Source organism: Neltuma alba, unplaced genomic scaffold (genome assembly GCF_004799145.2).
Source record: "Neltuma alba isolate B1F8T4 unplaced genomic scaffold, ASM479914v2 tig00003866_pilon, whole genome shotgun sequence".
Classification (NCBI taxonomy): Eukaryota; Viridiplantae; Streptophyta; class Magnoliopsida; order Fabales; family Fabaceae; genus Neltuma; species Neltuma alba.
The window spans coordinates 1-14,217 of NW_021633459.1; the positions used below are offsets into that span (position 1 = coordinate 1).

Consider the following 14,217-nt stretch of genomic DNA (forward strand, 5'->3'; position numbering starts at 1 on the left):
ATGCTTGTTTTTCTATTGAGAGAAGAAGATTTCAGTTCAGCTAAATTTGGATTTGGACTTGCGATATGTTCTTACTCAATCTCTATGCATATGGCTACGTGAACTATATTAATCTTTTAGATACTGCCCCTACTTAGACCCCTTCAGGTGTGGCTTGTTCGATTAGGCACTCAACCCAATATATTTGTAGTGCTGGTTTGGGCCTCATAAAAGTGGTGGTTGGCCGTATAAATCTTAAGTTATGGGTTAACTTCATAGTTGCTGCTGGAGTGAAACTCTGGACACGGATTGACTGGTATTTGACTATAAACATAAATTGGTTCCCTCAAGGAAGGCCAAGAGCTCATTCATACCCTTGCACATACCCTTGCATTGGACATAAGATATTGTATGATTACATGGAGGAGACCTCAATGAGGTAGTTGTCTTGCCTAGAGAGGAAATTGAACCGTTGGACAAGATGTTTAAGTAAGCGTATTGATTGGAGAGACTAGTTTTCTGTCCATTGAAGTTGTGGAAATTCAAATGAAGATGTGGTTGAACATACCATCAACCAGGAAATGTGAACGAGGAGGTTCATTTAGTCTGTATGTCTATCATTTGCTCAGAAGTTTTTTGACAGATGGAACCTAATTGAAACCCTTATCTTATTTACCTTTTTTCAACCAGACTAAATCTTGAAATTATTTGTAGCAGTAGTACTTTCTGTAATTTGGTCTCAGCTGCCAAGTCAGATTATAGGCTTTAGTTATCTTACAATCACTGTTTGATTTGCCTTAATTCATCCTTGCAAGAATAGTAATATATGCCAATTTCTTTCTGGGTGCAAATTATCTTAAGCCCCATCTTCATCAGAAGTTCTTCTAAAAGGAGTTACGACATATAAAAATTCAGTTTCCTTTTATTTAGGTTGCAGGAGCTGCTGTCATCTTTGAGGTGCAAAGAAGTTCGAGATCAGAAGCAAGGAAGGAGGAAATACGTAGACAGGAATGCAGGTTGGCCTTGATACTTTCTCCCACTTTTGTATATTGTCTAATGAGGGTAGATTATGAAGGACTTACTGAAGCCAAATTGGTCTCCTTGTAATCCTTATATTTGGTGCCATTGGCATCTGTTTTTACCATCTGTCAGAGCTTGTGGAAGTTTTACACTGAAAATCGGATGCATTATTGATCTCTTTTTTACCTTCCATAGGAAGGGGATGTAAGTTGTTCGGGGACACAACATTTTACTCTAAAATGTTTTTTCTTCCTATGACTTTATAGGCTATAAAGGATGGGAATGAAACCTAGCCAGAGAAGTTGAACTTCTTAAACAAAAGCTCGAAGAGCTGGAAGAACTTGCTAGAGGACGAGACAAACTGGCATCCTTAACTTCAGGCACACTCATGCAAGTGAAGACAGACAAAAAAGTCCCAGCTAATTGTTGCAATTGGGACTGTGCATAGCATGTGGTAAGTATTAGCTAATTTTACTTGAGCCGTAGTTCTTGGTTAGGAACATATCTAATTTGGCTGAACGTGCGGGATGTGACAGCATGATGCTCACAAGCTGAGTTATCTTTTTTTTTTTTTTTTGGTGTCCTCCCTCCCCTCAGGGGCCCCCCCGGGGGGTTGTTTGGGTGGGTTGGTCAGGTGGAACACTATATGCAAAACCGTAATAACCAAAAGCCAACTTATTGATGACCGTTTTGTAATTTCGTACTTCTCACCGGAAGTTTCTTTCTGGTGGCAAATTCTGCTAGAAACAACATTGTTTAAGCATTTGGATTATCCACCGTTTTGTTATCAATCTTTTGTTTCCATTCACCTGCTACGATTTGTGCTCTCAGGGGTGCCCATATGATTTATCTTAGTTGAACAGCAGGAGAGTAAATTTTTCATGGCAGTCCCATTTAACTATACATCTTTTCTTGTTCTTCAATCCTTTATTCATTGCGGTGATTGCTTCCTTTCCGGTATAGTAAATTTAATTTTACAGGAAGGGGGAGGGGAAGGCCCCTCTGATTATGGCCCCAATGCCAAGGGGATGCAGCAGAGAAACGTACAGGGGCTTCTCATCTTTATTTCATAAATATACCATCAATCATGTGTTCAAGTTTGCGTCTTATCTAGTTAGTAGTTTGTCATCGTCTTTTCTTACTCTACAAGACTATCCCGCCCATTATGTTTCACCTCTTCTGCCTGGAAACACACCAGACAGATGCCTCTGCTACTGATTCTTTTGGGTGCTGTATCTTTGTCTTGTTATATTATTCAGTTTCTGCTCAAGCAATTTCATATGTAATTTTTATATTTGATGACATGATCATGCGGAAGGCCATAAGTTTTTTGTTAATGGGCTAGTCGCTCTGTTCTTATTCTTACCATCTTTTTTCAGGGAGATCAACAGCCTCCGCAAGACTACATTCTTTTTAAAGGATACTTGTGGGGAATTCTTAATGCTTGCAATGATTTGAGTTTGATCGTCTCCTCCACAAATGCAAAATTCATCCTGAAACTTTGCTGCTTTACCCTGGGTTTTTCTCAAGGGCAGTGAGCCTTGAACTGGATTTGTTCTCAACCAATTCCATCACTTGGTTGACCTCCTGTGTAATCCTTCTTTCGCTGACCCGTTTTTTTTTTTTGCTTTTTTTCTTTTTCTTTTTTTTGGGAATTATTATCTCCACTGATTATCTGAAAAACTCAGAATCACGAGCCGTATAGTCCTTGCTCGTTCATCAAGTACTGACCGGTGACAAATGAAAATGATCATAATCTGCGCAACATATATTATTACCTCTGATATTAATTATAAGACTTTATTTGTAAACTACAAATGAGGTCTTATAATTAGGATCAGAGGTAGTATATTGAGAGAGTTGAAGATTAATATTTTGTCTTGCGTAAGTTTTATTTTTGTTGATAGTATTAATATTAATATCAATTTTAAATACATAAAATTGATATAATTTTAATATGCTTAATAAATCGATTTTAAGATTATCTGCAGAAGAGATTTTATATCATATATTTGTGATATTTAATATTATTTTGTATCTGTTGCATATTGTATCATCCAGATTCCACATTGAGAATCCAACCAATTTAGCCCAATGAGGTTAGATGAGGCCAGAAATTTTTAAAGGAATGACAGCTTGATCCAACAGGATCAATTTTAATGATAGTTAGGATAAATAAATTTACTGAAAAATGAGTTACCAATCAGATCAAGCATTTAAAACACCCCTAATTATTTGCAATTAATTATCAAATTTACAATATCTAAATTGATATGCGTAATCCATGTTTTTTGGAATAAGATTATTATTAAATTAAACTTTTGACAAGTAATGTAAAAATTATTCTTTAAAAATGATTTTATAGCTAGAATACGAACCGTATGATTTATATGAAATATAAAGTAAGAAAATTCAAATTATATGATTCATCATAATTTTTACGTCATCTACATTGGTGTAATAACACTAGTATATTGACTTTTATTAAAAATGATAAGAAAATGAATTATCCAACCTAGAAATGCTGACTTGGATATTGTTAATTAAAAGAAATAATTGTTTTTACCGGAATTAAAAGAGTTAATTTTTATCTTAGAGATAAATATATTATCATCATTATTTTATAAATATACTAGTGCGAGTCCCATAAAATTAAAATCGCACCAAAACGGCGGCGGGTAATGCTTACCGACTCGCGGAAAACAGGGTCTACGCCCTAACGACCAAAGTAGGGACACATCGGGAATTTTGATTTGCATCGGGGCGTTGGGAGTACGCAACTCTCTGCTTTTTCCCGGGAACAGCACATTATCTCCCACGATCTTGTTCCAATTCGGAGTACTGGCTACGCTCCCCGAAGCTATTCTTCCAGGTGATTCTCGAATATCCTGTTTGTACGTATGTCGCTTTGTCGTGTCTGATTCAAGTTTCGAACTTGGTGAAATTAACGTATGATGACTTAATAACTGTTTATTTTTATTCCTGGAATAGATCATTGAGGGGTTCGAGTTCAATAGTCTCGTTTCTTTTTTGAAAGCAATTTAGTGGAGTTTCTAAAATTTACACCAAGTGAACAATGGACGATACTTCGAAGAACAAATATGGATCTTCCTCTGACCCATCCATGAAAAATAAGGCTAAACAATTGGTTGATGATCTTCAAGGAATCTTTACCAAGCTTCGATCTGCAAGAGAAGAGAATAGGTCTAATGATATAATTATCTACGAGGAGCTGGTGCATCAGACTCTTCAAGAGTGGAAAACAGAATTGAACGCGCCATCTCCAGCCTCCTCCTTAGCTGTATGTATCTAATTTAGGTAAAGTTTAATAACTGTTTGTTTTGAGGCTCCCCCATCAAAATTAACATGCTGAAAAGCTTCTTATGAAAGAAACAATCATGTAGTGCTGAAGTGTGAAAATTTATACTCGCGTCATTTATTTGGGGGAGAACATATTTGTCCATTGATAGATACTTTATCCTTCTCTTAAAGATTTGTAAATATCAAAATATATGTCGGTATTTTCTAGGATGGAAATCTTGGATTATTTTCTGAGGAGTTGGCCCAGCTTTTGCAAGAGCTTGAGGAGGAAGACGATGCGACTAGTGAACTGGCAAAGAGTGCGCCATTGAAGACTGAGCCAGATCTTCATAACATCAACGAAACCAACCGTTCATCATTTCAGGAAGTGAGTTCTTTTCAATAGTTCTAGAGGCCTTTTTATGGTTTATAGTGACTGCTTGGCTGATTATTGATTTGAGAACGACAAAATTTATTGTTATCACTTATTATGCTAACTAGTGTTATGCTTTCTGTATAATTTTTTCTTTTTAAGTCAAAGAATATCATAAAGAATGTGTGATTTGTTGTATTGTAGCATAATGGATGAGTGCTAAACGGGTGCCTGTGTGGCCTTATAGCTTACCCATGCAAACCCATTGGCTAAGACGCCAGGTTTCTTGATTTGAGTTGTTGACTTAAACTTGTAAAGAAATTTGTTGGTTGAGGTTTAACGACAATATTAACAAAATCATGGTAAAGGAAAAGGAAATATGAGAAGGATATGCGTATAGAAATATTCCACTTTGTCTTTTCTGTCCTTTCAAAGCTTTAACTAGTTCATCTTTCACTTGTCTGCTGTTCTTTATTGATTTTGTCTATTATTAATAGATACTATGTACATCGCAGAAGTGTTCTGATGAGAACCAACAAGGTCATGTTCTGGAAGACTTTTGCCAATATGAAGGCGCTGCTCCAACTCCAAACAGAAAAAATGCTGTTAATAGCTTAGATATGATTACTCAACCGGATAACCATCAACTCAGTTTGAATCAAGATGTAAATTACTTCAGAGGAGGTCATAACTCTGATTTGATTGAACTGTGCAATATATATCAGGAATGCAGGCAAAATTCAGCCATAAAAAGCACAGACCCAGATCAATTTACTTTAGATGAGGATTTTGATTGCGATGTGTTTGTTGGAGCTGATGATATCCAACAGTCTGGAGAGGATTTTTTGCCTAATATTCTTCCGAATATATGCCCTCCACCTTCTGCTTTTTTAGGCCCAAAATGTGCTTTATGGGATTGCTTTAGGCCAGCTCAAGGGTTAAAATGTTGCCAGGACTACTGCTGCAGTTCTCATGAGATTTTGGCAAATAATGAGGGTCTTCCCGGCATGACTCCAATTTTGCGTCCTGGGGGCATTGATGTTAAGGATGGTCCTTTGTTCGCTGCTGTTAATGCGAAGACACTAGGTAAGGAGGTGGGCATCCCCAATTGTGAAGGTGCTGCTTCAACTAAATCCCCCTGGAATGCTCCTGGTAAGTTTGCATGAACTCTTATTCTTTGTATCTCTGTGTAACCTGTTCATGTTATCTTTTATATGCTTCTAGCATCAGGTTTGCTTGGATCAAGTGTGGCGGAATTCCCCCCCCCCCATCCATGTGCTGTTCAATGCAATTAGTTGTCAGTGTTGTTCAGTTTGAATTATCGGCTTCTCTCTGTTGTTGCAGAGTTATTTGATCTTTCTCTTTTCAAGGGTGAAACGGTGCGGGAATGGCTGTTTTTTGACAAGCCTAGAAGGGCTTTTGATAGTGGAAATAGAAAACAAAGATCACTCCCCGATTACAGCGGACGTGGCTGGCATGAATCAAGGAAGCAAGTGATGAAGGAATATGAGGGACAGAAGAGGTCCTATTACATGGACCCTCAGCCCCTAAGTTATCTTGAGTGGCATTTGTACGAATATACGGTCAATAAGTATGATGGTTACGCATTATACAGACTGGAATTAAAGCTTGTAGATAAAAAGAAAAGTCCTAAAGGAAAAGTGACGAAGGAATCTCTTGCTGATATACAGAACAAGATGGGAAAGCTAAGTGCCGATGCTCCGTGAAGAAAATGACCAAAGATCCTACTTGAAGGATAACGGATGACCTATTCTGGGTTTGGAAACATAGCATCTCATGAAAAGTTTAGAAAAAGAAAATACTCCATAGGTTGGTTTTGCCAAATGTAAATATTTGACTATGCAAGATATAGCATTTGGAAACTCTTGCCATTCATTGGAAACGGTCATATCAGTATCTTGTGTTTCAATTTGCCACTCACAAGCTCATCTCTTCCCTAGCTACTATGCTGCTTTTGGATATTGGTGTCATGTCAAGTCAACTAATAAGGAATCAGTTAATTCTTTCTTGATGATAAAATGCTCATTCTCGAGGGTAATGTAATGTAAGTGATTCTCATGAAGCGGCGTTATGAAAAACTCGTACCCTCAGTAGTATTTTTTCACCTTTAGATTTAATTTTGTGTGTGGATGTTTTCGTTTCTCAAATAAGGGGGTGTTTAGATGAAACCAAACTATGATTTGAAAAATAGTTTCTGAAGAATAGATTATGGAGAGAATAGATTTTATGAAGAATAGATTTTGTGGAAAAGTAATTCTGAGAAATAAGAGTGTTTAGATAGTTGTTATCAGAAACATTTTTTATATATACAAATTACTCAAAAAAGATATAAGTTAATATGATAATTACATAAAAAATAGATTTTATGATATATTTTAATTTGAAGAAATAAAATTATTAATATATTTTTTACCAACATAATTAATAATATATTAATTAATTGTTAATATGTGTATTAATTAATTGTTAATAATTTTACATATATTTATAAAATATAAGAATAAATGTTTTTAAAAAAATAAAAAAAATTCAACAGAAAAATATTATTTTAAAAGCAGAAGGACCGGTCAAAAGGCAAAAAGAATTAGGGAGGAGAAAGAAGGAGAAATGTGAGGTGTGAAATGATGGGGCTCCTCACTGACAACGTCCATCTTTCATTCCAAAAGCGAAAAATTTTGACTTATCACAAAACCACAGTTTTGATGGGCAAACCATAGTTTCATGACAAAACCATGGTTTCAAAAAACTGAGGGGTGTTTGGATGTTTTTAGGGATAAACCTTGGTTTGGGTCTCCAAACCATGGTTTGGGATTATATCCAAACACCCTCTAAATATATCACGCAGCGCCGGCTGAAAGTAGAAATCAGAAAGCATGAGCACATAAAGCACAGATCTTATTGTAATTTTAAAGTATAAAGCAGGCAAGGTTGAATGTAATATGCTATTATTTTGCGTTTAATATAAATTATCTTATACCAACAATTACAAACATAAAACATAAGCACTTACATTCAAAATCACGTAATTTAATTCACGTCGTCATTATCCACCGGAGTTCTCACAGCTTTGCAAATACAAGTACTTCGGCCTCTTGGTTATCAATGTGGCATACACTACGTAAAGATGGTCAAATTCGCAGCGATGTGATAATTTGAGGGGATATGCTTTCAAGGCTTAGAAATAGAATCAAGCTTGAATACAAAAGCTCAAGCCAATCATGGATGTTGGGTTCAAAAGACCTGACGGTAAATTCAGGTTTGTGTAGACGTGACGAGAAACCTTCCACAGTTTCAATTACGTTAAGACGAGGGTTATGCATAAGGTTGCTCGTAAATATTCGTCGGATGCGTCTTGCGTAATAGTGCACGTCGGGCTTGAATAAAATATACGAATTCTTTTTCGTGTTGGTTATAAACTGAAAAGTGATCTTCTTACTAAACTTCTTTTTCCTTTAAAAAAAATAAAAATAAAGGGAGAGTATACTTGGGGGAGGGGGGGGTTCCAAACGCACAAAATACACTTCATAACACAGTTACAGGCAAAACAGCCTCTAATCGTAATAACTAAAAAAACAGATAAATTTTATCATATACTTCCAAAACCAGTACCACTTCATAATAATCGTCAGTTATAACGAATAAATACACTTCATCAACATAATCCTGCTTATGTTACAAACAGACCATAAACATTAAAATCTCTTGTTGACGGTAGCTTTATTAATCCAATTGCTATTGCGTAAAGCATAAACGTTAAAATGTTACACTTCCATATCAACATATCCATATACTCCTCTAGTCCTATTTATAACACAGAAAGAGAATGTTTTTTTTCCCCCTTCTATTCATAAGTCATTTAATTAAATTTTCAGTGTGAATGTACTATTTTGTCCTTCATTTATTATAGTGTAGGCAGTTATCTCTTTTAAAAGGTGTATATATTAAATATGGGTAAAGTTAAAAAATTATAATATTTTAATAAAAAGTTAATGCATTTTAAGATTTTTCCTGGTATGTGTGAAATATGCTGGAAGTACCTTATAAATAGGATCAGTTGGATATATTACAAATTTGTAACAAGTTGCGTTATTCATAATTATGAATATATAACTCCATACATTACATGGGAAAATGTGTCTAGTTGACACAAAATACTAAATACAACATCATAAGCACAGAAATTTTGCACCAGCAGTTAATGTTCAACAGAGGCCCAAGCATTTGAGTCGATCCAGTCATAAGCAATAGGGCTCAAAAAAGCATCAGGAATACCAAAGGAACTGACCAGGGCTAGTGCGTGGGGTCTGAGTTCAGAAGATAGTTTTGTCACTTCTTTCCTCACTTCAACAGCTTCATCTCTTGACAAGTATCCAGATCGGAGGAAGGAAGCATCTTCATCCAAGCAAGTCAAAGCATACAAGGATCTCAAAAGCCCGAAGATATTCTGCAGATTAAACACAAGCAAACATGAGTACATGGGCCTGCTTAACCTCTTGAGCTCAGTATCCAAAAATCCCAGCCGCATTTTATAGCACGCAGTTAAATGAAGGGGGGAAAACTCGGAGTTTTACCTTCAGGGAACCAGCGGGTAAAGTAGATTCAGCGTCCATGAAGGTTTGCAGTACCGCTCGTTCTGAGAAAGCTCTACCCAAGTCCTCAGCAAGCTGAAAACTCTGGTACAGTAAACAGATTCAAACTATAAGACAGGGAATGGATGAAGGGTGGTTGACAAAACAGGGAGGAATCCTTACTTGAATGAAGGCAGACTCTGCACTTTCTCCCTTAGCTTGATATTCTGACACCTCTGCAGCAAAACGACTCAAGAGATCTCGCTCTCTTGAATGGAATATGTCAATCTGTGTAAATAAGAGGTAAGCAATGTACCAAAAAATAATAGAGGCAGGTAGTAGATTTCAACCTGATCACTCCAAATTGAGAAGGTCCAATGAAATCACCTGAGATTGGCTGCTCCTGATGGTAGAACTTGTTAGCAGTGAGGGGATAGTAGGCTGAGGTTTGTTCATGTATTCTAATCCCAAACCCGCAAATGGCTTGTTTTTCTTCTGATTTGCTCTGTATTCTGCAAGAAGTGCTTTGCTCACCTGAGTCAAAATATAGCAACCATGAATTTTATACATCATATAGAACACAGAAAAAGAAGACAAAGAAACTAGCATGAATAATCTCATGTAACTCAAATGGTGCCATCACAGAAGCCCTAACTGCCTAACAAGGTTCGCGAATCTCAAATTCCAAGAAATTCTAAATATCCTGGGTAAACTGGACAATAAAATTCAAGGACATATAAAATGAATTCATTTCTGTCAATATACCATAAAGACCTAAGAGTTCAGATAATTAGGTCAGCCTAAGAATATATTTCGTCTCTGATGGGTAGTAAAGTAGGATAGGAAGCCCTCACTACTTTGCACCAGCACAACAAATAACTTCTAGGCTAGAAAAAGTTGCGCTTAAGTATCATACATCACAATCAACAGTATACTGCATCGTACCTGCTGCATCAGAACATGGTTATCCCCCTCAAAAGTTGACTGCACATCATATTCACCCTTCAAATGACCAACACGATTTTCAGTTTTATAACCTTGTCCACCGCAGGCTTCACGACATTCCTGGTTTGTGCATAAACAAAACTTTTGTGAGGTCAATAACAAATAATTTATCAACCTAACCATAATTTCTATGCATACCTGAAGAATTCGCATATTATTCCATGTAAAAGTAGCCTTGTACGCACTAGAAACAACGTGAATGGTTTTGTTTGACTCAGGTGTCCTTTTCACATACATCATTTTTAAGTCATTTGCCGCCAAACTCATTGCATATCTGCACAACAGAGGATGGAAATGACCATCGGCAGGTACCATCTTGGGCCATTATGCATATGTCAATGGTTTAACCCGCATAGTGACCTTGTACCATGTTCACAGAGTCGGGGAAAATTGGTAACATAGAGGAAATAGAACGAAAAAACAGCAATGCATCTGCATCTGTATGCCGTGAAGGCAAAGTCCAACATTAATACACTTTGCTGCCTAATACATTCCATGCTTATAATTCATTCAATATGGTGGTTCGTCATTGAGTTGAAGAAACATGCACCTATCCCTTCATTATTCATTCAAAATTTCATAAAATGTTCTCTGCAAACCTTTAAGGAAAAAAAATCTCCGGGTGGTCTAACATAATTGAGACAGATCTTAATGGCATAACTAAGTATATGGTGCCTGAAAGCAAAAATTGAATAAAATAAATATGCAGCCTCATCAAAAGAACCTATGGACCTCCCTAGCTATTTTTCATGCCTTAATATTGACAACAAAGTCACAAGTCCTATCTTAAATTTACATCTTGGAATGAATCATCAATTGTATCAGGCAAGAAGCAATTTCGTGCCATTCAAGTTTTCTCATTTCATAGCACACTTATATCCTTGGGTCCTTGCATAACAACCAGTATCTGCCTAATAGTAACAGAAACAATTTAGCAAACACCTGAAAACAATAACTATATTAAATTAGATTGACATTCCTCTAAATTTTCAAAGGAAAGCAAAAGCCAAAAGAGCTTGGGGCCCTCATGTTGCCGACTGATTTACTCTTAAATGGTGTATGTTACATCACAAGTCAGAAAATCAGAGAACAGTAAGAAATGGCCCCTCAAATTATTCCTGACTAAATGTTGCTCACTGAAGGAATTCAATAAAATAAAAATCTCTGTCACTGGAGAACTTACACTATTGCAAGTAAAGGCATTAAACGCTGCTGATGAATAGGGTAATCAAGCAGTAGAACTTCAGGCCCAGTTGGTGTAATAGAGAAGGCCCGCCTTGTCAGTGCATATCGTATGGCAATGGCTAAGCTAATCTGGCAGCAGATAATTGATCTGACAATGTAAGGTGTTGAAAATTGGTAGGAACATGATCAGATGCCCAAGGCATAATAAAGGCACAAGTACATTACCTTGGACGTGTAAACAGCACTGACAGCAATAGTTACACGTCCAAAAGTCAAAGGAGCCAAGAATGCTGCAAACCTCTGGAACAAGAATGACATTCAAACATTTACCAACGGTTACTGATGAAGAGAAGAAAAATACAAGCAGACCAAAGAGGACATTATCCCTCCAATAAAATAGTCACCTGATCGGGATCCTTTATTGTACTCAAATATTGGCCATTTGGCGAAACATCAGCCACTGAATTCAACAGATTCTCTCTGGGTATTCTCACGTTGTCAAACCTAAATATAAATGTCCAGAACATCTGAGGTTAACATTTTTAAAATAAACATTACTTAGATAGACCTTGTAAAAGATAAAAGGAGTAATTATTACCATATACGACCATTATCCACTCCATTTAAACCAATTTTATGACCACAATCAGCTATTCTGATATTTGGACATGTGTTTCCATCTGAGTCCCTAATTTGGGCAATAAACGCATGGACACCTTGATTGTTTCCATTAACGTTGAGTTGCGAAAAGACTATGGTGTGTGTTGCATGCTGAGTACAAACAAAAGGAAAAATATCAATCATAAAACAATGTTATGACGCATAGATTCCTGAAATAACCATAAAAAAAATTGATGTAAAAACACTCTCACTTTTCCCGCACCCCCGATCCAATACTTCTGAGCTGATTCACATGGAGTATTAATGACAAACTCTCCAGTGCTTGAATCATAGGTAGCAACTGTTTCAATTCCCCGGACCTATAAACATTAGTATGGAAAAAATTATTAAAACTGACTAGGCAAACCATAATAAGCTACACATGGGCCCTAATACCCAAGCCTTATCAAGCAACCTTCACCTACATTACTTCCATGGCCCAGCTCAGTCATAGCGAAACAACCCTTGATCATATAATTTTCAGTGTCTCTCAACCACTTGTCATGATGGCGCTTCGTTCCCAGAAACCGTATGGCTCCACCCCTGAAATCCATTAATACATCAGAGACACTAGCAGTTAGATCATCCATTACATTCGACAATTTTAAGAAATGCAAAATAATTTCTTCCTTTCTTCTTTTCCTAGCAACATATGTGGTCTTTCACAAAAGGGGAAAAACAACATATATCATATGCCTCAAAACCTATGAACTTCTTTCTTATTTACAAGGACAATATAAACAACTTTCCTCACCCTCCGAACCCCTCCTTAAAAGAAAAAAACAAAAACAAAATGCTCACCGATGTTAAAGAAAGAAAAAGGCATACAACTGAGAAAATGATAAGCATACCACAAGAAGAAATGGACACCGAGCTTAATGGCGATGGAGTGGTCATACATCCCAAGAACCTCGTGGAGCGCAAATCTCTTCAATTCGAACTCAGGCCCTGTACCGGTAAGCCAACCTTGGAAGACCCCTCGATCCAATAGATACTCAATGCGTCTCATAGTCATCTCCCTTTGCTGCTCCATGGACTGGTTAAAATCGGGCGAGACGAAGACCCTTCCCCCCAACCTCCTGGGGTTGAAAAGGTTGCTATGCATTATCAAACCAAACAACCAATCCCGATCCTCCAAATTGTGACCGTCCATGAGGTTCCGCATCTCTTTGATGTCGAAAGCAAAGGGCGCGGAGAGTTCCGGCGGAGAATAATGGAGGCAAGCGTTGGGTTGGAGAATCGCCGGCGAAGAAGAGTGAAGGAGGTGCTTGGAAAGGACCTGGGTTCGCCATGAAGCACGATCCATCGGAAAACGAAGAAACTAAGCTATGAAGGCGAAACCAAGAGGTCAAACAGAGATAATGTGACGTTAACAATGGTAGTATCTCAAAATTGAGACTTCTAAGAAGAAGGCGGGGAAGGATAATCATGCCCCTATAGCTTGTTCGCGCGAAATTAAGAACCGACTTTCGTCCCTACCTAACCCCGTCGAACCGGATTTTAGGTGAAAAAAAAAAAGCCAATTAAAAAAAAAAACTGGCTTTGGGCTATTCGGCCCTGATTTTGCCCCCCACCGTGCCTTCATCGCAGCCCCAAAAAAAAAAAAAGGAACGATTTAAATTAAATTTTAATTACGCAGATTGATTTAAATATCAAGAAACTTTCCAATCTAAATTAACGAATTTAATCTAACAGTTTACAATTGCAGTGCTCGATCCATTTTGAAGAGAAGCCCCCAACTGATGTCCCATTCCACCTTTAAACCTATTTTGATATTTTATTTTAAACTTCAAATACCTGTAAGGGGTTATTTATTTAGTTCTAACTCAGTGAGAATAATTTGGATGTGAGGGATAACTTAAAATACAGTCCGGTCTAATTTTATATAATTATCATTTAGTTGTAACTTAAAACGCTTGTAATGGGCTATTTACTTCGAACCTTACAAGTTTTACACTACGTTACTTTTTTTTTTAAATGGAATAAGGTGTTAATGAAAAAATAATACTCCTCCAATCCTTAATATAAGACCCATTTAACTAATTTGATTAGATTAAGGAAGTTAGGTAAGTTAGTTAATTATAAGAAATGTGACACGTTTTTCCT

At 36.9% G+C, this 14,217-nt stretch overlaps 2 protein-coding genes and 1 long non-coding RNA gene across 5 annotated transcripts; 2 read left to right on the plus strand and 1 right to left on the minus strand.

Moving 5' to 3' along the window:
* Positions 1 to 1,325: 1,325 nt before the first annotated feature.
* On the plus strand, positions 1,326 to 2,817 carry LOC114742725 (uncharacterized). The gene is made up of 2 exons (XR_003739899.1): positions 1,326 to 1,453; positions 2,379 to 2,817. It is a non-coding gene; the product is annotated as an uncharacterized LOC114742725 (long non-coding RNA).
* Positions 2,818 to 3,759: 942 nt separating this feature from the next.
* Positions 3,760 to 6,712, plus strand: LOC114742726 (transcription factor VOZ1). 3 transcript variants are annotated; one of them, XM_028930946.1, is made up of 5 exons: positions 3,760 to 3,871; positions 3,991 to 4,300; positions 4,529 to 4,687; positions 5,170 to 5,824; positions 6,017 to 6,712. In XM_028930946.1, exons 2-5 carry the CDS (start codon positions 4,076 to 4,078, stop codon positions 6,397 to 6,399), a joined length of 1,422 nt encoding a protein of 473 aa, XP_028786779.1. In that variant the 5' UTR covers positions 3,760 to 3,871; positions 3,991 to 4,075; the 3' UTR covers positions 6,400 to 6,712. The 3 variants fall into 3 exon arrangements, with proteins under 3 accessions (XP_028786779.1, XP_028786782.1, XP_028786781.1); XM_028930949.1 differs by having other exon boundaries at positions 3,765 to 3,871; positions 5,188 to 5,824; XM_028930948.1 differs by lacking the exon at positions 3,760 to 3,871 and adding an exon at positions 3,883 to 3,897.
* A 1,999-nt stretch (positions 6,713 to 8,711) lies between these two features.
* Positions 8,712 to 13,527, minus strand: LOC114742727 (acyl-coenzyme A oxidase 3, peroxisomal). The gene is made up of 13 exons (XM_028930950.1): positions 12,963 to 13,527; positions 12,537 to 12,654; positions 12,324 to 12,431; positions 12,050 to 12,222; positions 11,856 to 11,955; positions 11,677 to 11,751; positions 11,450 to 11,580; positions 10,405 to 10,540; positions 10,207 to 10,326; positions 9,649 to 9,795; positions 9,445 to 9,549; positions 9,265 to 9,366; positions 8,712 to 9,137 (listed from the first exon to the last, which is right to left on the minus strand). Exons 1-13 carry the CDS (start codon positions 13,415 to 13,417, stop codon positions 8,889 to 8,891), a joined length of 2,019 nt encoding a protein of 672 aa, XP_028786783.1. The 5' UTR covers positions 13,418 to 13,527; the 3' UTR covers positions 8,712 to 8,888.
* Positions 13,528 to 14,217: the final 690 nt, after the last annotated feature.